Source organism: Rousettus aegyptiacus, unplaced genomic scaffold, assembly GCF_014176215.1.
Source record: "Rousettus aegyptiacus isolate mRouAeg1 unplaced genomic scaffold, mRouAeg1.p scaffold_m13_p_6, whole genome shotgun sequence".
NCBI lineage: Eukaryota > Metazoa > Chordata > Mammalia > Chiroptera > Pteropodidae > Rousettus > Rousettus aegyptiacus.
Window position 1 is genome coordinate 100,641,162 of NW_023416309.1, and position 21,591 is coordinate 100,662,752.

The 21,591-nt window shown below is 54.3% G+C and overlaps 1 protein-coding gene and 1 pseudogene across 7 annotated transcripts; both read right to left on the bottom strand.

Annotated features, from left to right (window-relative positions):
* On the bottom strand, positions 1-15,929 carry UBTF (upstream binding transcription factor). 7 transcript variants are annotated; one of them, XM_016139710.2, is made up of 21 exons: positions 15,504-15,522; positions 12,462-12,586; positions 10,790-10,965; positions 10,175-10,258; positions 9,922-10,077; positions 7,489-7,553; positions 7,089-7,209; positions 6,617-6,727; positions 6,150-6,283; positions 5,860-6,001; positions 5,563-5,604; positions 5,328-5,441; positions 5,078-5,233; positions 4,570-4,725; positions 4,359-4,490; positions 3,884-3,972; positions 3,597-3,786; positions 2,819-2,866; positions 2,649-2,720; positions 2,412-2,555; positions 1-2,326 (listed from the first exon to the last, which is right to left on the bottom strand). In XM_016139710.2, exons 2-21 carry the CDS (start codon positions 12,517-12,519, stop codon positions 2,201-2,203), a joined length of 2,316 nt encoding a protein of 771 aa, XP_015995196.1. In that variant the 5' UTR covers positions 12,520-12,586; positions 15,504-15,522; the 3' UTR covers positions 1-2,200. The 7 variants fall into 7 exon arrangements, with proteins under 7 accessions (XP_015995196.1, XP_015995195.1, XP_015995194.1 ...); XM_016139709.2 differs by lacking the exon at positions 15,504-15,522 and adding an exon at positions 15,053-15,203; XM_016139708.2 differs by lacking the exon at positions 15,504-15,522 and adding an exon at positions 13,723-13,851.
* A 4,260-nt stretch (positions 15,930-20,189) lies between these two features.
* On the bottom strand, positions 20,190-21,336 carry LOC107508099 (annotated as a pseudogene).
* Between the last annotated feature and the right edge of the window lie 255 nt (positions 21,337-21,591).

A 21,591-nucleotide genomic window follows, 5' to 3' on the forward strand; every position in this document is an offset into this window, starting at 1 on the left:
TCATACTTGTTTTTCACTTTATTGTACAAAAAAGGGGAAAACAAAACTTCCACAGTTGGCCTTGAGCTTAGGCAGACACCTCTAAGCCACTCCCTCCCACCTCCCATGATACAAATTCAAGTTGTGGTTGTTGTTGAAACCTACAAAAACACTCCTTAAATATTAGAAAAAGGGGGGGGGGGAGTGGGAATCCTCCCACCCCAGCCATCCCATCCCAGTGCCAAAATGCACTCAGAGTGACCTCTTACAGCACCAACACCCCCACCCCCACAGCCCTGTTTGTACTGTAAGAATTTTTCAATTTTTAAAACAGGAAAATAAAAGCGCCCCATTGAAAGTGTTTTTAAATGAAAACACATTTCACTAAAACACAACAGCACAGGGGCCTTAGAACAGGGAATGGGGTTCTTTCAAGGGGCTCTCAGGAAGAAACAGAACCTATGAACCCCTATGCCTAATTCCAGGACCAGGACAAAGGAAGAGGAGTGGGAATGGAACCGGGGAGTGTTCCTCCCTAGCTCCCCCCACCCCCAGCACCGTGTCCAAGGCAAAGCAAATTGTCTGCCTTCTTTTGGGAGTGGGACCCACTTTTCCCACTCCACCTTCTAGGCGGAGTTTCCACTCTTCCCTCCTCCCTTGGCTTTCATTCAGAGGGAGAAGGTGGAAAAGCACAGAGCCCCAATGAAATAGGTCACTGACATGATTGCAAAAAAAGAAAAAAAAAAAAAAGCCAAAATTTAATTTTAAAAAATTAAATCCACAGACAAGTGGCTTGGCTTATTGAGTCTAGGAATCAGGGTACCAAAAATTTAGGGGTGGCTGGGAAGGGTTAGAGGGACAGCTGCAAAGCAGCTTTTAAAGACCTCTTTCCCCAGCTGTGGGTTGGGGAAGGGGTGGCGAGAAGGGAGCAGACCTGAGAAATCAAAGGAAATGGGCAATGGGGAGCTGGAAGATATGGGGTAAAGGCAGGAGGGATGCTAAGTTAAAAGCTAGCAACACATCTCTTGAAGCCAAAGTTATGAGCCTAGGGTGGCTAGACAACCCCTCAGATAAGCTGGGGAAGCCTTTCCCAGCAAATAAAAGCTTTAAGGTTCACCTGGTCTGTCCCCCTCCCTACAATACTGCCAGATATTGGAGACCAGCAGCAGCTGAGTCACATGGCCCTGGCGGAGGGAAGCCAGTATAGGAAGCATCAGAGTGGCTTCAGTACACTCTCCCCAAACTGAATCAGAGATTAGGCAAAGCAGAAGATGCGGAGAAAGGGGCCGCCCCAGCCTGTTCCCACCAGGATCAATGTCTCCCTGGCCCTCACCAACCCTTTTACCAGATTCACACTGACGTGGGCTCCCCCTTCTCTCTCTCTCTCTCTCTCTTTCACACACACACACACACACACACACACACACACACGTACGTGCCTTTGCACACATCCACAGGTGCACCCATGCTATGTACAGGACACACACACACACACACACACACAATATTCCAAACATACCAGGTTTTAAAAAAGTCCCAAATCTACCCCTAAACCCTCCCTCTCCCAGAAATGACAACAGAGACGGCAGCCGATATCGGTAGGAAACGTCTCGTTGACAGCTCAGAGCTTAAAAAAAAAATATATACACATATATAAAAAACACTTCTGCCCCTCCCCCCATGAGTGGGTCCAGGCAGTTCCTTCCTGCAGGGGGCAGGGGAGAGGTCTATGGGGCTGTGCCTGTTTTCTCATAGGCACCCACCCTCCTCTCCCCAGGTTCCCTGCCTCCAGTTCCAATGTAGGGGTCCAGGTGGCAAGCCTCTCTGGGAAGGCAGGGGTCCTCCCCAAGCTTCCACCCTCCCTTGGGTTGGGCTGCAGGTATAGCGGGCCTCACTGAACTCTTTGGGAACCCCCCCACCCCACTCCCAGGTCCATTGTCCATGCCAGAACCGCAAGTGCAGAGGGGTGGGATGGGCCGGTCCAGTGGTGGCTCAGTCTGATGGCTGCTCCCTGGAGGGCCCCCAGGGCTCATGTCTCTGAGGCTGCAGAGTCCTGGCCTGAGCTCTTCCAGCCCCTCCCCCACCATATTGTTTAAAAAAGAAAGAAATTGGGGGAGGTGGGGAGTGGGGGGTGGGGGGGTGGGTCGTGGGCAGGGGACAGAACAAGGGGGAGAAACAAAGGCGGTCAGTTGGGGAGGGGAGCCCTGGGTGGGGCCCAGCCTCAGTTGGAGTCAGAGTCTGAGGAGTCCCCTGAGGAGGAAGAGCTGGAACTGCTGGCCTCGGACTCATTGTCTTCATCCTCATCCTCATCATCATCCTCATCATCATCCTCATCATCATCCTCATTCTGGGGGGACAAGGAACATGCTGTCACCAGGTAGCTGTTCTGGCAGGGCCCCACCCTACCCCTGTCACTGTGCCCATCAACCCACCTCATCCCCGTCCTCGCTCTCATCCTCGCTGCTAGACTCAGAGGAGTCCCCGCCATCCTCAGAAGAGTCTCCATTCTCATCATCTTCTTCCTCTTCATCCTCGTCATCATCATCCTCATCCTCGTCATCTTCCTCCTCAGACTCCTGGGAGGGATAGGGGTGCATGAATGGTCTTTGCCATGCCACTCCAGGCACCATGGACACACTTCCCGCCTCCATCTGGGAGGGGCTCCTTACCGACTTGGACTGCAGGGCAGTCCGGCTGGACTTGGGGTTTGGGCCTCGCAGCTTAGTCATGCTCTTACGTTTCTGTATGGAAATGTAGACAAAGAGAGCAGCCATGAGTTCCAGATCCCCTGCCCCCAAATCACCCCCATACCCCAGTGCTGCCCTGCTCCCAGACTCACGTTGGAGATATATTCTTTATATGCTGCTCGGTCCTGGGGAGACAGACTCTGGAGGAGACAGAGAAGGGAGTGAGGGTTGGAACATTACCCAAACTACTGCTGACCAAGTGCCAGGTAGTGGGATGAGCATTTACCACCCATCATTATCCCTCCCAGCTTCCCCATACCTTGCATCTCTGCAGAGAGCCCCTGGGATCTGAGAACCCAACTCCAGTATTCTTGCTTGAAATGCCCTGAATCCTTTTCTAGACAATCTGTCCTGAGACTGTTGGTTTTCATGTCCTTCCTATTATTCTACTCAAATGGAGGCTCTAGAGTCAGGGCCTTCCTCAACTCAGAGAAGCTCCCGATTGCTCCCCCATAACCTGGCTTCATCACTCCCACCCCAACACCAAGCCTGGAGCCACTGAAGAGGCAGTCTGCGGCTCGCCACACTTCTGGAACACACCTATACCCTGCTATTTCCCTGGGTCCTTGGCCAACCTGCCTGGGTGGTTAGGGAGAACATAAATGACTCTCTCCACTTTACAGATCTGGCTGCTCAACCAAGAGACAGAAAGGGAACTTGGAGACAGGGGGCCAAGCTACAGTCTAGGAGAGGTTCTCTGGTCCCAGCTGGGAGGAAAAGGCCGTCTGATTTGGATTTTTTTACTTACTAGCTGAGTGACCTTATCTTTGATGGTAATCACTACTTGTAGGACTGCTGGGCACTGAATGAAACGAACGCAGACCAGCCAGCATGATGCCACCCTCTTCCAAGGGTCCCCTGCCCTCTCACCTTGACCCAGAGGTCGAGGTGCACTTTGTACTGCTTTTGCTGCTCCTCTGCCAACTTTTTGTAGTGCTCTTTCTGGCTCTGAGAGATGCGCTGCCAGCGGCTGCCAATCTCTACCATGCGCTCCTTCAGCGGCAGGTGGTTCAGCTCCCCGTTGGATAGCAGCTCCTGGGAGAACTTCTGGTAACCGTTCCTGGGAAGTACAGGTGGTGCAAGGAGTGTCAGGATACAAACCAAGCGGCACTCGAAGGCTTGACTCTCCCCACCTCCAGGGTGGGCTCCAAACTCACATGGGAGGCTTCTTGGGTTCTCCCTGGAACTTCATCTTCTTGGATGAGTTTGCAGCAGCTGGAGGTGCCCGCATCTCACTCAGCTCTCTCTGTGGGGAAACACGGAAAGGTTACACTCATCCCTCCCACCAGCACATTCCTACCTCCTGCCCCATGCCATCAATGTCTCAGCTGGCTCTCCTTTTATGTGTCTGGGAGGGGAAACTGAGGCACATTCAGGGAACTTCTTAAAAACTCACACTTGTGTCGGGCATTGCCATCTGAAAGTGCTTTCATAATTGCACTCATGTGACTTGCATCGTCATATTCATTTTACTGATGCGTGACTGAGGCTCAGACAAGGAAGTTAACTTGTTCCGGGTCCTACACCAAAGTTGGGACTTTGGGCTCCAAGCCCCATGCAGCGAAGAAAGCTGTACACCCAAAACGCCTCTGAGTTTTAGGTGGAGGGAGGTGGCCACAGCCCCCTTCCCACCTCGTATCGCTTTTGGTCTTCTGCTGCCTTCTTAATCCACATCAGTTTCTCCTTCTTCTCCATGTTGTTCCAGGTCAACTCCATGGCTTTCAAGGCCTTCACCCGGTCATTCTGGGACAGACAGGGAGTCAGCTGTGGGAGGTGTCACCCAGGGCTGGAGGAGGCCTGCGTGGGCAGGCTGCAGAACCACCACTTGCCCACTCCCCACTACCTTGAAGCGAGCCAGGTAGTCGCCAATGACACTCTGTTGCCAGATCTCCTCTGCTCTCTTGGGTGACTCGGGCAGTTTGCCCCTTTCCTCGCGCTCTCCGCCAGGCTTCCTTTCCGATTGGGCCTTCAGTGCAGCCTCCCGAGCCTTGTACTTGGCCTGCAAAGGGACAGCAGGAGGCGTGAGTCTTCCAGCCACCCCCAGGGGGCGCGCGTTCCCCATTCAGCAGTAGAGGGTTCCCCTACCACTGCAGAAAGGGAGGGACAAGCAGAGGCGTGGGCTGGTGCAGATGTCTCCAGCCTGGGGCTCAGTTCCGCCCACTAGCGCTGCTCCCCAGGGAGTCAACAGTCCTCAGCTGACAGCTTCCCGCCTTCCGGCTTGCTGGGTTCCCAGCCCCACCATCTGAGCCCAGGCACACGTGTGGCAGGGGTGAGGAAGTACAGCCAGCCTCTAGGGGAAAAGCAGCCCACGCTCAGCCATTCCAACGCCCCTCTAGTCTGGCCAGCCTGACCTTCTTCTTCTCCGATAAGTCGTTCCACATGCGGGCCAGCAGGCGGGTCAGCTCGCTCTCTGAGAGCTCTGGCCGTTCCTCTTGCAGCTGCCGCCGCTTCTCCTCAAAGAAGATAAACATGGCCGACACGGGCCTCTTGGGCTTCTCTGAGCCACCCTGGAGATGCCCGAAGAGGATTGGGGTCCATAGGATGTTGACAGGGAGCCCACCTTCTCCACCCCCACCCAGCTCAGTGGTGCCCTCTGCCCACCTTGCCCCCTTCCTGGGAAGGCTTCTTAGAGGCTGGGCTGGTCGCTTGCTTCTTATTGATGTTCAGCATCTTCTCCTCTCCCAATACCCGCTGCTGCTCCTCCTCAGGCAGGCTCTGGTCCCGGGAGAAGAGGTAGCATGGGGTTGTGTGCCTAGTTTAGTCTGCTCCAGGCTGTCCTAAGGGCCTTGCCCACCAATCCTTAGGCTTCTCCTTGCCCCCTGCCTCATCCACTCACCTCCAGAAAACGAAGTAGTTCCACCTCATAATCCTTCTTTTTCTGGGAAAGGAAGGGGAGTCAGGGTTAGTCTGGGGGCGGGCTCACTGGAGACCTTCCAGTGCTCAGGGGACAGGAGCCCTCAGCAAGCTATCCAGAGCCTGGATGTGGCTTTTTCTCCCTCCGTAGATGGTAAACATGAGGCCTGACACTATCTGTTGGTCTGCCCAGATGCTAAACCCAGCAGAAGTTTGAAACAGGTGCCCAAGGGTCTCCAGGAGTTCTCCATCTCCAGGGGTGGTTCCCACAACAGCTCACCTGGTCGCACTTCTTGTGGTAGGCATCCTTCTCCTTCTGGGAGAGCAGCTTCCACTGCTGGCTGCATAGCACCATGCGCTCTGTGCTGGGCACATCCTTCATGTTGGCCATCAGCTCTGCACAGTATAGCGAGTAGCTGTTCCTATCAGAACCGCAGCAAAGGAGGAGCATCCCCGTGAGCAACAGGGTGGCCCAGGAAAGCAGGTGTCCTCACTTCCAGAGCCTGAGCCTTAGCCTGAACCTAGCTGCCCATTTGCCCACTCACCCCCCAACCCCAGGGCAGTGCTCACGGAGGTGGCTTGGTGGGTCGCCCATCAAACTTGTCCTTGAGCTGGCGTTCAGCCTTGGTGAGGGTGGACTTGGTGATGCCCTCCTCACTGATGTTCAGCTCAGGGTGCTTCTGGATATAGTCACGCATAATCTCCTGCAGAGTGAGGTGGGGGGGATGGAGGGCAATGGGGTGTGGGGTTAGCTGGGGCTGGGTAGGGGGGAGAGCCGCTGGGGAGGGGAGGCAGGGAGCAAAGCTGGGGGTGGCCGTGTGTCTGCTGTGTCACACGAAGTGGTGCCCTGCCCTGCCCTAGCCTGAGATCTCATGGGGACGGGTTGGAGAAGGTAGGGGCAGAGGTGAGGGGCCCAGAAGGCCCCTCCCTCAATGGAGGGATGGGGAATGACTGCCTCCCGCGGAGTGCGGAGGCCAGAGTCAGAGGGCAGAGGCTCGTGAAGAGCCGGATGGGGAGGAGCGCAGCGGAAGCCTAACCTCGTACTCCTTCCGCTGCTCCAGGGCCTTATGAATCCATTTCAGCCTCTTTTTGTCCGAGAGCTGAGACCACTGCTTCCCCAGGGAGTCCTTCACCTCCTTCGTAGTGGCCTGCAAACCAAAAGCCGTCAGACACACACAGGCAGCCAGGGGCAGGAGGAAGGGAGGGGGTAGGGGGCACAGAGGCCCCCGCCCCCTCAGGCCACAGGAGGTCACAGAAGTGTCCCCCACAGGCCAGGAGGGGAAGGCGGAGAGGCGGCAGTCCCGCCTGGGTGCAAAGGGACAGGCTCACACATACACACAGACACGCACACGTTCGCACGCCAGCTGGCCCAGGCCCTGTCCATGCAGCCCACCCCTGGGGAGGGGCCTCCTCTCCTGCTCCCTTGCACCCTGCCCAGCCGACCTGGCGCGGCTCCCCCCTTGCCACCGCCACATACCCTCTTCCCCCACCCCTCGGCCGGACACTCACATCTGGCCGCACTTTGAGATACACTTTCTTCTCATGGGTATACCACAGCTGCTGGGGGGTTTTGGGCTTCTCGGGGATGTCCGACTTCTTGGCATTCTGGATTAGGTCAGGGTGATCCTCCCTAGCCAGGGCATGGGGAGCAACAATCAGTGGGTGGAGGGAGATTCTGCCAGGGCAGACTGAACTAGCTGCCCCTCCCACCAAGGTTCCTAGGTCCTTCATCTGGGGACTAGTGGGACAGTGGCTGCCTGTCCTTGCCCTTGAGCATGACCCACTAGGGTCCATATGTGACCCATCCATCTTCCATGCCTCACGGATGGCAAGCTCAAGGCTCTGGTCAGTGTTACCCTATCCTACCACACCCAGTGCCCTGTGGCCATCCTCGGTTCCGCTGCCTTACCTGAATCGGGCCAGGTTTCGCTCGAACTCCTGTTTCTCCCTCTGGAAGTCCTGAATATATTTCATCTGGGGGGAGGAGGGGACGGGGTCATCCACAACCCAAGGCCTGAGCTACAAAAGCCATCAAGTCCTCCTTGCTAGCTATTTTGCCTTCCAGTTGGTGATATGGATGAATGGAGAATGGCACGAATGGGCAGGGGATGCTGGCCTGCCTTCCAGTGGGTTGGCGGGGGAGAACTCAGCAGGAACCCAGACTAGTGGGAGCTACAGGAACCTCCTAGAACACATCACACATCCTATTTCCTTTGCAAGGGAAGAGTCACAGAGGGGGCCCATGACATTACCCAAAGAGTAAGCAGACAGGGCTGGGACACCCCTAAACCTATTCCTTCACCTTTCCCCCAAATCTCAAAACCCACAACGAGGAATGAGAAGGTGCAGATCTTGCCTCTGACGCGCCCCCATCCTATGTCTGTGGAAGCTGATATTGGTCTGCCCCACCCGAGGTGGCCCAAAGGGCCAGGGCAGGTTGAGTCCTGCTTCCAAGGCATGAAAGGAGAGTGTGTTGAAGGGAACCCAGAATGAATTCTCGTAATGCAAATCACATCCTAATAGATCTGTCTCCTAAATTTGGATATTTTCCCCCATCTACCACCTCTGGGTCCTTGGCTGTCCTTCACAATTCTGACACCATTCTCTTTCCCTCCTCAGTCATTGTTCCTCCTCTGCCACTGGCTTCCATGCCTTCTCCTCCACCTCATCAGCCTGGTTCTCCCTTCCCACCATCACCTAACTCCTCCATCTATCTGTCTTTCTTGTCTCTCCACACTCTTCATTCTGTTTCCTTTCCAGTTGGTCTCTTTCTCATCTACCATCTGTCCTGGTTCCCACTCACTGTCCATCTCTTCTCTACCCCCCTTTATCCAGTACTGGGAGGGGCCAGGGGCTTATGGTGATTAAACCCAACCCCTCCCTTGCACACAAGAGGCACCAGGTGCAGAAAGAGAGGCAGCTTCGCTTTCTTCTGAGGCTCCTACGGAAAACCGGGAGCAGAGCTCAGTCTCCTCTGTCCCAGTCCCAGCCCTCCTCACACATAGCAGCTGCTTTTCAAGCTGGAAGGCACCACACAGATCAGGGTCAGCCTCCACACCTCAGATAAGAGCAGGCCCAGAGGAGTAAAGTGACTTACCCAAGGTCACACACACAGCAATTCAGTGGGAGCCAGAACAGGCCCAAGTCTCATGTAGCCAAGGCCAGCACCCTGTCCACTCTACCACATAGTTTCTTCTGTCCCTCCCTGGTCCTCAGACTTTCTGCCTCTCCCTCCCACCCTGTGAGTGACTGGGTGCTGTGTGTATAGGCAGCTCTACAATATCCCCATCAAAGGGTCAGTAATAGCTCCAGCAATTCTTGCTCCTGCTTGACTCGGGTAGCAGTGGCAGACAGCTGGTTTTATCCAGCCAAGTTCGCTCCTTTTTTGGGTCCAGAACCAAGAGCATGGGAGCCTGTAGCCAGGGCGCACAAACCAGGCAAAGGCCTATTCACAGTGGAGAGGCCGGCGCCACCACCTAAAAGCTGGCTGTGGACAACTGTTGTCTTGTTTCTCCTGCTACCCCTCGCCACCTCTCCCTCTGGCTCCACCTCACTGTCTAGCATCTCTTCTTTGTGTCCATCTCTTTCCCCACTCCATCTTACTAGTGGGAGCTGCAGACTCCTCCAGTGCTTTGCTGCCTGTCTCTGTGAGGGATGGCTTGACTCCATCATGTTCAACTGTGTCTACCCCTGCCTGGGAGAATGGGGCAACTTCTGCTCAAGATCAACAGCTTCATGTGGTCTGGGACAGCACAAGGCCAAAAGGGACAATGTGTGTCCTTGGGCAAATCTGTACATGGGAAAGGAAGCCCATCTAAATGGGAAGTAGCAGTGAGAACACTAGATAAGGAGTCTGGAGCACTAAAGCCAAATCGTGCTCTAGCATCATTGTGTGACCTGGGACATGATATCTTCCTGCACTTCAGTTCTTTACCCACAAAATCAGGATAATTTGTCCTCCTAGGGTTGTCTTTATGAGGATGCTGCATAAAGTAAGACCATGTGAGAACATGTTAGAGGGTTCTGCTGTGCAGGCCTGACAGTGAAGATGGGTGATTGGGAGCAGAGCTATATGAAAAAGCCCTGTGGACTGTGGCTAGTCTGAGTGCTTACCTCAGCCTGGATTACACCTACAACAGTGCCTGTACCTGATGGTGTGTGGGCCTGGCAGAGGGTGATCAGGTGTGGCTGCCCAAGACCCTACTCTGCTCTGCTGACCTGCCCACATCCTTGATGGCAAGTCTCTCTCTCTAAGCCCCACACCCAGCCCCCAACAGCTGACCTACACCATGCCAGCTGCTCCCAGCCTTTTCTTTCTCCCCACCTGAACCCCCTCCCCCACCTTCTTCTTCTCTGGCAGCTCCTTGTATTTCTTGGACAGGATCTTGGTCAGGTCCAGGTTGCTCATCTCAGGGTGGAGTTTAGCATACTTGGCCCGCTTCTCCATGAAGAAGCGGAAATAAGGGGTCAGGGGCTTCTTTGGGAAGTCCGGGTGTTTCTGGAAGGAGGGACAGGACACACTGAAGGTCAGACACCAATCCATTCTTTGGACACTTCCTCTCTTACCCTCTGTGTTCCTCCTCCTGGAAACTCACCTTGAGTTTTTTGCCTTTGTAAGGATTTTTAACATGTTCCTGAGCATCAAGGATCAATTCTGTCAATGTACGGAACTTCCTTACCTGGAGGAAGAAGGGAGATGAGTGAAAGAAGTTCAGAAGAGGGAACACTACGCAGCAGCATACCCCATTTCCTAACAGGTCTCCTCTACTTTCCACTAGACTGAATTTATCAAAAGAGGGGCAGAGGCCAACAGCCACAAAACTCAGGCAGCCCCTGACATCAGGCACTGGCCCATGCCTACTACAGAGGCTCATGCAGTCAGTACACACCAAAGGACAGAAAGGTGACCACCTGACCCCAATGTGGCTGTCTGTGCCAGCACGTTAGAACTGCTCAGGTGACAAAAACTCCAAGATGATAAGCATTCAAGGCCATACTACTACAAGGTGGCAGAACTGAGAACTCTAGGCCAGTGCTGTCAACCGTGCCACATCCCAAAATGCACAGGGGCAATCACATGAACACCTCGCCTTGTCTTTTTTCTTCCTGTTTATTGACTTCTGTTTCATCTCCCCCACTAGAGAAGATTGAGGCAGGGGTCCGTAGCGATATGCGTTGGTATGTGTCAGGAAGGGGGGGTATCAGATTACCTCATTAGAAATCTCTACCCATTTGAGCTTGCACATGTCTCCAGAAAAGTCTTTAAATGCTACTTTTTCCCAGTCCATATGTGACTCAGTGGTTTTGAACTTGGAACTGTCATTGGATGGAAGGTTGTTCTTCATGCATTCTAGCAAAGTCAGCATGTCTTCCTGGGACCAGCGGTCTGGGTAGAGGTAAGAAAGGCGATCATGCCTGGGTCATGCTATCCTCCCATCTGTCCCCCAGTCCTTATGTGTCCAACTCTTCCTCCCCAGAGCATCCCAGTCCCTGGTTACCTCCCATCTGATGACATAGACAAAACACAGCTTAGCCCTAAGAAAAAATTATGGCATATGGCCCAGAGCAGGGACTCTAGTCCTGACAACATCACACCTAGAAAGCCATATGTGAACTCAAACCTGGCTTACTCCAAACCTGTTACCATTCCTAACATGCCAGGCTGCCACAAGGTACTACTATTTAGTGTAGAAAGGGGAGGAAATGAAACTACCATGATTTGGGACCCTGTGGGAAAACAGCTAGCTTATCGGGGTGGGGTGGGGGTGAGGCGAACAAGGAGGCAACATTTCTAAATGAGTCACCAAGTTCACACCAAGTTCCAGGTGGACACCCTTAAGTGTTCTACGACTGAGGATGGGGTGTGGATGGTAAGAACCCATTCAAGATGTTCTTCTTCAGCACAGCTAGAAACTAACATTAGAGACATGGGTATTCCATCATATCCCTCCCTCTCGGCCTCTCAAAAAAGACCAAAGGAAGATTTGTGGCGAATAAGGAAAATGGAATGGAAACGGTTCTTCCATTGCCATAAAAAGCAACTGTAGGGCAAGGCAGGCAGGCAAAGGTTCTTAGGGTCCTGCTTGAGGTAGAACTGCCAGAATTCTGAGTTGTTTTCTCAGCTAACTCCACATGGAGGCAGTAAAGGGGATCTGGACCAGCTATCTCCAACCCCTGAAATGTAGTTCCAGTGAGGTCTCTCTGGAGGGTGCCTTCCCTAGAAGGCAAGCTGGGACAACAGCTATCCCAAGATAGGAGTGAAAAAGACTCATTTGCATTTACATCTGGTAACCTGGGCCAGGGTTTCTGTAGGGCCAGTCACTAGATCCTTTTTCCTCTTAGGGTCCCATAGGCAGCACCAGGTGCTCAGCTTCATCTTATCCCCTGCCCCCATACACACTGGATTCCTACTGGGTAGGGTAGGGTCTAGTAACGTACATAACTTCCTTGGCTTGGGGTCTCAAACTACCCTTTATCTCACCAAAACCCTTGTCGTCTGAACAACAACAACAACAAAAAAAAAACCCTGAAAATCCTTCCCAATTTCTTTCTTCTCCTTCCTCATCCTCCTTCCCATTCCATGACACTGGAGGAAGACACACTCCGGGATGACTGGGGATCCCAGAAGGAATGTTTGCAGAGGCCTCTTCCTCCCTCTTCCTAACATGGGGGGAATGGAGTGTGAAAAATACAAGGCATAAGAATTTGGATTTAGCCAAACCCCCAGTGCAAAGGATGCCTGATTCTTATAGACACCCTCCCCTCATCTCAATTCAGAGAATGCAGACTGGAGAAACCCTTTATAAGCGGAATGGGCCTTGAAGACAGACATGTAAGAAAAGAGGATTTAAGTTAAAGAAGGCTGAGGGTAGGGGTTCCTACCTTGGCCTTTGGGGGCGGCCATTTCCAGGTCTGTGGGACAGTCGGCTTCTCCGTTCATTCTCCAGTCCTCCAGCCACCTCCTTGGTCGCGCTGGCCGGGCAACCCGGGTTCAAAGCCACCTTACCCTTTAGAAGAGATACCAGTCTCTACTTAGGCGAGCAGAGAGATGAGGGACTTTCTATTCCTCCCTCCCCCAGAGGGGAGGGAGGCATAAGTCCCCACTCTCAGAAAGACCCCGCTAGGACCCTAACACACTAAGTGGGTGGGTGGGTGTGGGAGTGCGCTCCTCCTGTTCCTCCTAACCCCCTTCCCCCAGCCCCTGCAGCCCCGTGGCGTGCGCCCTCCCCTGCCCACGCGAGAGACTGCTCCCAGCTCCCGCGTGCAGCTAGCGCCCTCCCTCCGCCCTCCTACCCCCACCCTGGCCAAAAAAAAAAAAAGAAAAGAAAAGAAAAAAACTCCTCCTCCTCTGAGCGCCCGCCCCGGGGAGGCCCCAGGCTTGAGGGAGGGGGAGGAGGAAGGGCGGGTAAAGGGCGCGCGCGGCCGCGGGAGCGGGCACGCGCTGTAGTCTCCTCCTCCTGCCTCCCCCCAAGCCGATTCCCCCCGCCTCCGCAACCCGGCGGGGACCTGGACTCAGCGCAGCCGCCGGCGGCCTCGCAGCGCAGCGGCCGCACCGCCCCCGGGGACCGGATCCGGATTCCCGCCGTACCCCCTCCCGGGCTCCTGACGCCGTCCCCGCCTGCTTGGGCGGGTGAGCAGCCGGAGAGAAGCGGCCTAGCCTGCCCCCCGCCCCCGAGCCACCCACCCGGGCCAGAGGCACTGCCACCGCCCAGCCACCCCGACGCGCACGGAGGAACCCGGCGCAGAGGCGCGACCACGGCGGGAACCACCGCCTCCTCCCCCGAGCTTGCGGCCCAGCCCCGCCGGCGCCCCCGCCCCGGCCTCCGGGGAGCCGAGCCAAGGAGAGGGCGGGAGGACGGCGGCCCGGAGGCGGGGGCGCAGCGCTCACCGGCCCCGCCGCCCCCTCCGGCGGCCGGCGAGAACTGCGCCTGCCCGCTCGGAGAAGCGCGGGCTTCGCTGCCCACTGCCGGGGCTCAGCTCGGGCCTCGCTTCCTGACTTCCCCTCCCCCGGCTCTCCGCGTCCTCTCCAGTGCCCTGGTCCTCTTTCGCCCAGTCCTCACTCTCCGGGCGTCCACTGCACCCGCGGTTTGCTACCTGCCGCCCGGCCCCAACCCCGGCGCGCGTCCCAATCCGTCTCGGTTACCCGGCGCAGCGCGGCCTCCGGACTTCCCGCTCCGGCGGCTCCCTCTCCGGCTCTGAGCCGCGGCGCCCTCCCCCGCTCGGCCGGGCACAGCCGCAGCTCCCTCCCGCGGCGGCAGCGGCTCCTCCTCCGGGCGCGGCGGCGGCGCTGGGGCGGCGGCTGCTGCTGCTGTGGCGGCGGCGGCGGCTGTGGCTGCTGCCTGCTGCTCCTCGCGGCGAAAAGCACAAAGCACAGCGCCCTCCGCCTGCAGGCAGCCCGCCCGCCGCCCGCCCGCCGCCCGCCCGCCGGCCCCGGCCTCAGCTCGCACACCCCCCGTCGCCGCCGCAACCTCCGCCGCCGGAGCGGGGAGGAGGAGGGAGAAGGGAGGAGGAGGAGCGGGAGGGGGGGCGGGAGAAGCGGGGCAGCTAGCGCGTCCTTCCCCGTGGAGCGCACACCGACCCCCGGGGAGCGAGCGCCAGCCCGCCCGCCTCGCCGGCTCCGCTCCCTCCCACAGCCTGCCCGGGCGGGCTCCGCGGGGGGCAGCTGGGAGGAGGGGCGGGAGCTGGGGGGACCCGGGCGGCCGAGGCGGAGGGAAGGAAGGAGGGGAGGGGAGTAGTGGTGGTGGTGGTGGTGGCGGCGGCGGCGGCTGCTGCCGCCGCCGCCGGGGACGGGGGGGCCAGGGCAGGGAGACACGCAGCCGCCCGGATGGCGGCAGGGCTCGAAGCCGAGGCCGGCGGGCGGGCGGGCGCCGAGAGCGACCTCGCCAGACCCGCGGGGGAACTAGCAGGCTCAGCCGGGCCGGGAGGGAGGGCGCGAGGCGCGGCAGCAGATAGGGTGCCTAAAGGGCCCCCAGCAGTCGGAGAAGCTCAGGGGGTGCCCACAGCTCTGCTCTGGAGCTCTCCAAGTCCTCCCACCTCAGATTCGGGCTTCCACGCCAGCTCTCGCCCGCTCCACTCTCCCGTCCCCTGGAGCGGCCAGTCCGCGCCCACCCTTATCCTCCGAGCGTGGCCACCAGCTTGGGGCGCACGCATGCCGATCGCGGCGCCAAGCTTCGGCGCCTACCTCGCTGTCCCCTCGCTGCCGAGCAGCACACACATGAAACTTAAAAAAAAAAAAAAAATTACCCCTACAAAATGCCCTTCCTGCAAATTGGGGGCAAAAAAAAAAAAATCTTTACTCCTTACACGCCGGCAAGGGCGAGGGGGCGACGGGCTCCAGCAGAGGAGCCTCTCGGAGCTGGTTCAATCCAGCCCGGCATGGCTCCCCAGGCCTGTCCCGGCGCATGGAGATCGGCGCCGCCGCCACTCGCAGTAACCCCTCTCCCCCGAAATCCGCGGTGCCGGAGCTCACTTACCAAGCGTGTGAATGGGAGCGCGGGCCAGGGGCACCTAGGGGTGCGGCGGGCCGAAGAGCCGAGCCGCAGCTCCGCCGCAGCAGAGCGCTGGGGCAGTGAGTCGCCAGACAAAGCCCGAGATGGCGAAGCGGAGCGACGGCTAATGGCGAGCCCCACGCGCCGCGCTCCGCCCGCCCCGCTCCGCCCGCCCGCCTCGGCGCAGCGCGGCGCCGCTCCGAGCGCTCGCCCGTCAGAGCCGCCTCGGCGCCGCCGCCTCCCGGGCCACCCCGGCCTCGCCTGGCCCCTCCGCCTCCTCCGGGCGGCTTAACCTCACCCTATCCCTCCCACCGCGCTGGGGGCTGCACGAAAATAAAGAAAAATAAAAATGCTTTTCTTTTTTCTTTTTTTTTTTTCTTTTTGGCAGGGCAGGCGTGTTGAGACTTTGGGTCTTTTGCCCCCAGCTCGCACTCACCTGCGGAGCCGCCGGGAGGGCTGGGGGTGGGGGCTCGCGGGGCTGGAGCCGGCGAGCGCGGGTTGAAAGCTAGCCAAGCTCTGCAGCGCCCGACCCGGGCGTGTACGCCGCCGCCAGTCCCCGCAGAGAAATCGTCCTCCTACCCCCGCCTCCATCGCTCTGCGTTTCTCTTCCAATCAGCCGGTCGCTTGGCGGCTCCTCCATTCTCCGGCCAAACCCGCTGCCTAGAGCGAGCTCCACTCCTCCATCTGCTCGCCCGGCTCCTCGCTCCCCTGCCGGGGCCGGCGAGGCGACGTGGGGCCGGAGGGGGATTTGCGAGGGAACCTGCCTGCTTCCCGCTCCCATTGCTCCCTCCCTGCTGCCTCCTGCCTCCTGCTTCTCTCCTGCGTCTTTCCAACTCTCCCCTGTCGCCACTGGTGTGTGTCTGAGTGTGTGCGCGGTTTTTTTTTTTTTTTTTATTGCTCTTTGCTTTTGCAACCCTGAAGCCAAAGCGGAGGAGGGGGGAGCAGAAGGAGGGGGGTGTTACAAAAAAAAAAAAAAGAAAGAAAGAAAGAAAGAAAGAAAGAAAGAAAGAAGCTCTTAGATTTGCAACACATTGGAAAACCGGGGAGACACCCCCGCCTCATCGGATCTCGGTTCCCAGTGAGGGCCTTCCGGGTTTTTAGAGCGGGCCTCCCGTCGTTCTCAATGCCCCTCACCTCCGCCGGGTTTAGGATACGACGAGTCCAAGCAAAAAGTTCTCCCCTTGGGCCGTAGCAAGGGTTGTCAGGGTGGGAGTTGGGATTCCCCATGAAGCGGCAGCCATCCCTAGCACCCGGGCTTCGGTAGCTGGGCCAGGGTTGGAGTGGAGAGCAAAATCCCGGTGGGTTTTCGGAAGGGGCTTCCCGGGCGAAGTCGGAGCCAGGAGACCAGGCTTCGCGCATCTCCCTCTCGGTCTCTGCCTCCTGTCCCCTGCCAGCTCCCCCTTTAATTTTTTTTTTTTTTTCCTCTCCTTTAATCTAATTTCTTCCAACTCCACCTTTGTTGTTAACCGGCGTCACACCGGGATCAGCCAATCCCCGCCACGCAATCAGCTTGTCAAAAAGGCTCGGCCAGCCCTGGGAAAGCAGGCCGCGGGTGTTGCCCACCCCCCCGCCCCCTCCCGCCGGCAGTGGGTTGCCGCGAGGGGAGCCTGGCACCCGAGCCTCTCCGCCGGAACCGCAGCGGGGCAGCCTCCGCGTAGGCCTCGCGTACTCCGGCAACCTGCGGGCCGGGGATGGAAAGGCCTGGGCGGGGACCACGATTCACCCTCCCACTGCAGTCGGCTGTGGTTGTCTGTCTCTGCCTCCCCTCCTCAGGGGAAGGTTTATCAGGGAGCAGGGAGCCAGAAGACAGTCTGAAGAAGAAAGCCTGCTTCCAAAAGGCTTGCCTATGGTATGGGCCATCGCTCCCGGAGCAGCGCCATTGCTCCTGCTCCCAGGCTACCAGTCTCGCACACAACACTGCTCTTGTCCACACATGTCGACCAGCTGGGTCACTAGACCCTTTAGACGATCCCTTGGCATGCAGCCTTCTCCCTCCTCACACAACAGCCTCGCTGCTGCTGCTGCTGCTGCTGCTGTAATTCCTCTTGTCTCCTGGGAGAAATGAGATTTCTTTCCCAGGCCTTCTACAGCCCACATCTGCCACGTTTCAAAAACAGGGAGGAAAATCTTGTCAAGATCTGGTGTGGCAGGATTTTTAGTGGGCAGGGCCTGTAGAAGAGGCGATTTACCTTAATACTAATGTAATTGAAGCTTCGGGGCCCCTCATTTCCAAGGCTCCTACAAGACCTTGTACTGAATTTTGACTCATCATTAGATATTTTTGTTAAAGAGTCCCCCCGGCCAACTTTTTACAAGTCTTGAGCCCCAGAAACCCGGCTCTGCCCTTGGAACATACACAGGGCATTTTGTGCAGGATCAAATCATCAAGACAGGGACTGCCTTACTTACTTGTTTTGACCAGGAACCAGCAAAGGATTTGGATCAGAAGTCCCAGCTTCCTCACCTTGGTAATAGTGTGTGAATTTGATCAAGTCTCTTAACCTCATCTGATCCCTATTTCTTTATAAAATTAGAATAGCAATGCTATAGTCTCTGCTTTCCTCAACAGGGTTGGAGGGTCAAGCAAGATAATATATGTGAAACTAACATTCTCCACAATGTCACTTGTCACAATTAGTGGGAATAACTTAGACTCCAAGGAAGTTCCAAGTCTTCCACACACAGATCTGGAGTCCAGGTGTCCTGGCTCCTCGCCCCGAACTTCTTGGCTGGGCCAAAGGGCCTTTCGGTAAAGGCTTTGGAATAAAACAGGATGAACATGAATCATAAGCATGATTATTATTGATCTTTCATTCCTTGGGCAGCAAAAATCATGCCTGGCACTCTTCCCACTTGGAAACCAATTGGCTTGTATTATATCAATTGTGTCTCTGGTGAGGTCAGGAGTCTAAGACTTGGGCTTTGGGCCAGAGCATAAGAGAACCTGCGCTTGGTGCTTTTTCTTTGTCTCCTCTCCCAATTCATCCTCCCCTCCCTTCTAATTTTCTGCCCTGTGCTTTGGAGCAGAGCCTCAGCATTCCACAACCCCAGCCCAGGCTGGTGACAAGGCATAATCCTAGCTATGAGCTTTCTACATGGCCTCAGCCTTTCCTTGGGTGGCCAGTATTCCAGCACCAGCTCATATAGAACACCTACTGTCCCTGGAACGCGTTAACTAAAGTGTGGTAATTGAATTCCTAGTGTATGTGAAGTAATTTTAGATGGCGTACAGATGAACATATTATTTTCAAAGTTATGTATTTTAATGTGTATTGGAAATATTGTTTTTAAATTTTTAAGATAGTAACATAAAGACTTATTCCTGTCCTTTTTTTTGGAGGGGGGCAGATATACTGTCCCTTATTTACTTATATATTTTTTAATTGAAGTAGAGCTTAGAGATAATAAAGTATACATATCTTAAGTGTACAACTTGATGAATTTTTACATATGTATACATAGTATACATGTCATATATATGTGTGTATACATATATGTATCATGTAACCACCACCCAAATCAAAATATTGAATATCTCTAACATCTAGCAAGTTCAATATTCTCCTCCAAATGTCACCAGTATTTGGAGCTCTATTGCCATAAATAAGTCTAGCCTGTTTTTGGAGTTGATGTATGTGGAATCATACAATATGTACTCTTTTACATCTCAACATTATGTCTGAGATTGATTTATAGTGTTGAGTGTAATTTAAAAATTTTTATTGCTATTTAGTATTCCATTGTATAAATATACCACAATTTATCCTTTCTATTTCTAATGGGTATTGGGTTGTTTCCAGTTTTTGACTATTATGAATAAAGCTGCTTCAAACATTCTTGTGAATAAGTTTTGGTGGATATATACATTCGTTCCTCCTCGGTATATTTCCAGGGTTGGAATCCCTGGATTAGAATATAAATGTATTGAACATTAATAGCTATTGCCAAATAGGGTTGTCAGTGTTTTGGGATGTTGGCCATTAGAATAAATGTATAGTGATAGCTCATTGTTGTTGTTGTTTTTTTCATCGTTTTAATCTGCAAATATTTTCTCAGTCTGTGGCTTGTCTTCTCATTCTCTTGCTATTGTCTTTTACAGAGCAGAAGTTTTTTATTTTAATAAAGTCCAGTTTATCATTTTTATCTTTCATGCCTTTGGTGTTATATCCAAAAAGTCATTGCTACATCTGAGGTCATCTAGGTTTTCTACTATGCTATCTTCTAGGAGTTATGTAGTTTTGTGATTTACATGTAGGTTTATGATTTATTTTGGGTTAGTTTTCTATTTTGTAAAGTATATAAGGTCTATGTCTAGGTTATTATTATTTTTTTATATGTGAATGTTTAGTTCCAGCACCATTTGTTGAAAAACTGTCTTTGCTACATGACATTGTCTTTACTCCTCTATTGAAGATCAATTGACGAATTAATGTGGGTCTGTTTCTGGCCTCTCTATTAAGGTCCATTGATCAATTTGTCCATTCTTTTGCCAATACCACATTATCTTGATTACTACAGATTCAAAGTATGTCTTGAAGTTGAGTAATGTCAGTCCTCCAACTTTGTTCTTCTTCAATACTATATTGGCTATTTTGGGTCTTTTGTCACTCCGTATAAACTTTAGAATTAGTTTGTTGATATCCATAAAATAATTTGTTGGATTTTGATTAGGATTGCTTTGAATCTATAGCTCAAAATGGCAAGAACTGATACCTGTGCAATATTGAGTTTTCCTATCAATGAACATGGAATCTCTCCATTTATTAGTTCTTTGATATCTTTCATCAGAGTTTTATAGTTTTCCTCCCATAGTTCTCATACATATTTTGTTAGCTTTATATTTAAACATTTCATTTTTTCAATGCTAATGTAAATTATAATGTGGGGATTTACAATTGTATTTTTATTATTTACAAGTTTAGAAACAGTTGGTGACCAGCAGAGTGCTTTGGGGACTTTTTTTTTTTTTTTTTTTTGACAATAAGTGAAGTATTTCTTTAAGAAAAAGTCACATATTCCTTCGAATAGGTAAGAAAAACTTCCCATCCTTCCCCTCCCTCTCCCCTGTGGAGACTCGAACGGTTACCTTAGAAACACCTAGCAAAGCAAGCCTTAGCCTCCCTTACCCCTCCCCCAGCAGCTGGGGTGAGTCTAACGTTCTCCTCACAGACCATTTGATCTTGAAGTGCTTCAAGGCTGATTCCAAACTCTTCACATCCCAGATGCCCAGGCCGCCGTCCATGCTGTGCTGGGAGCACAGAACTGTGAGCCTTGGCCCTGCCCCAGCTGATGCTGTTCTTGTACACTCTAGGCTCGCCCCACCCGCTACGCTGCCCTCGGAGCGCGCCTTCTTATCGAGGTTCTGGAAGTGCTCGCGGAGGGTCAGGCCGCGCTGCGAGCTCTGCTTGGGCACGTCTAGCCGCCCAAAGAAGCTCAGCGCCCCCATGGCCACGTAGTAAGTAAAAAGTACCAGAAAACTGTCGTGGCCAGCGGCCACCGGACTGTTTTCTGTGATGAAGGTCAGGGCCAGAAGCGGCAGCGTTTCAGAGGCCAGAGTCTCCATGGCTATGTCCTTGTCGGCATCCTCCAGGCACAGAGTACAATCGTGGCTGACCCAGGCCATGCGGCTACCACTGGCTGAAAAGCAGACGCCATGCACCCAGCTGCAGCTACTGCTGTACTTGAATATCACCTCTCCGAAGGGCATCTTGGAGTCCCGGTGGGTGGGTGCCGGTTGCTCCTCCACCTCCTTGATGTAGGCTGAGAAGATCTGTCACTTTAAGTTGCAGGAGCCCGCGGCCAGGAGCACGTTGTGGGGATGCTAGTCTAAGCTGGGGACGGTGGAGCGAATGGGCTTCTTGATGTACTTGCACACCCACTAGTAATTTTCTTGCTCAAAATAGCAGATGGCGATGACATGGGAGCCGCTGCCGCCAGCAAACTTGTTCACATTGGGGTCCCAGCACACACAGTGAGAGGCACTATTATCTGCAGGATGACAAGCGTGGGCTTCAACGTGTGGACCTTCAGTGTCCACTCCAGGCATTGCCGTGTGTGCAGCAGGTAATGCTGAGGTTACTCTCAAAGGCCCAGTCAATGCCTATCACCTCCCTATCGTGGTCTTTGAGCTCGCGCACCTCGACTCGCTTGGCCCTGAGCATCTCATAGAAGTGCAACTCCTGGTTGTTGGGGCAGATGGCAATCTGCCAGCGGTCGTTGTTCCAGGCGTTGCAGCTAGTGGGCTCCAAGGGGAAGCCGTGCTAGGCCATGGCTTCCCTGCTTCTCTGGGTGTCCCAGGCCCCAGCTCTGGGCAGTGGATGCGCCATACCAGCTCTGGCACTTGCAGCCACTTCCAATGATAATGTGTTTTTAATTCCAAATTCCTCTTGTTCATTCCTGATATATAGGAAAGCAATTGCCTTTGTATATTAACCGTGTATCCTGCAGATTTTCTATATAGACAATCATGTCTATATAGACAGTTTTATTTCTTCCTTCTCAATCTGTATATTTTTTCTTTTCTC

Bases quoted from the DNA above. Each gene is read 5' to 3' on its own strand.
- UBTF (XM_016139710.2), bottom strand. From the start codon at position 12,519: ATGAACGGAGAAGCCGACTGTCCCACAGACCTGGAAATGGCCGCCCCC. The intron at 4,726-5,077 runs GTCAGGCTGGCC...GTCCCTTTGCAG, and splicing joins ACTTATCGGAGAAGAAGAAG to GCCAAGTACAAGGCTCGGGA. The intron at 4,491-4,569 runs GTAGTGGGGAGT...CACCTCCCACAG, and splicing joins ACTACCTGGCTCGCTTCAAG to CTGACTCCCTGTCTGTCCCA.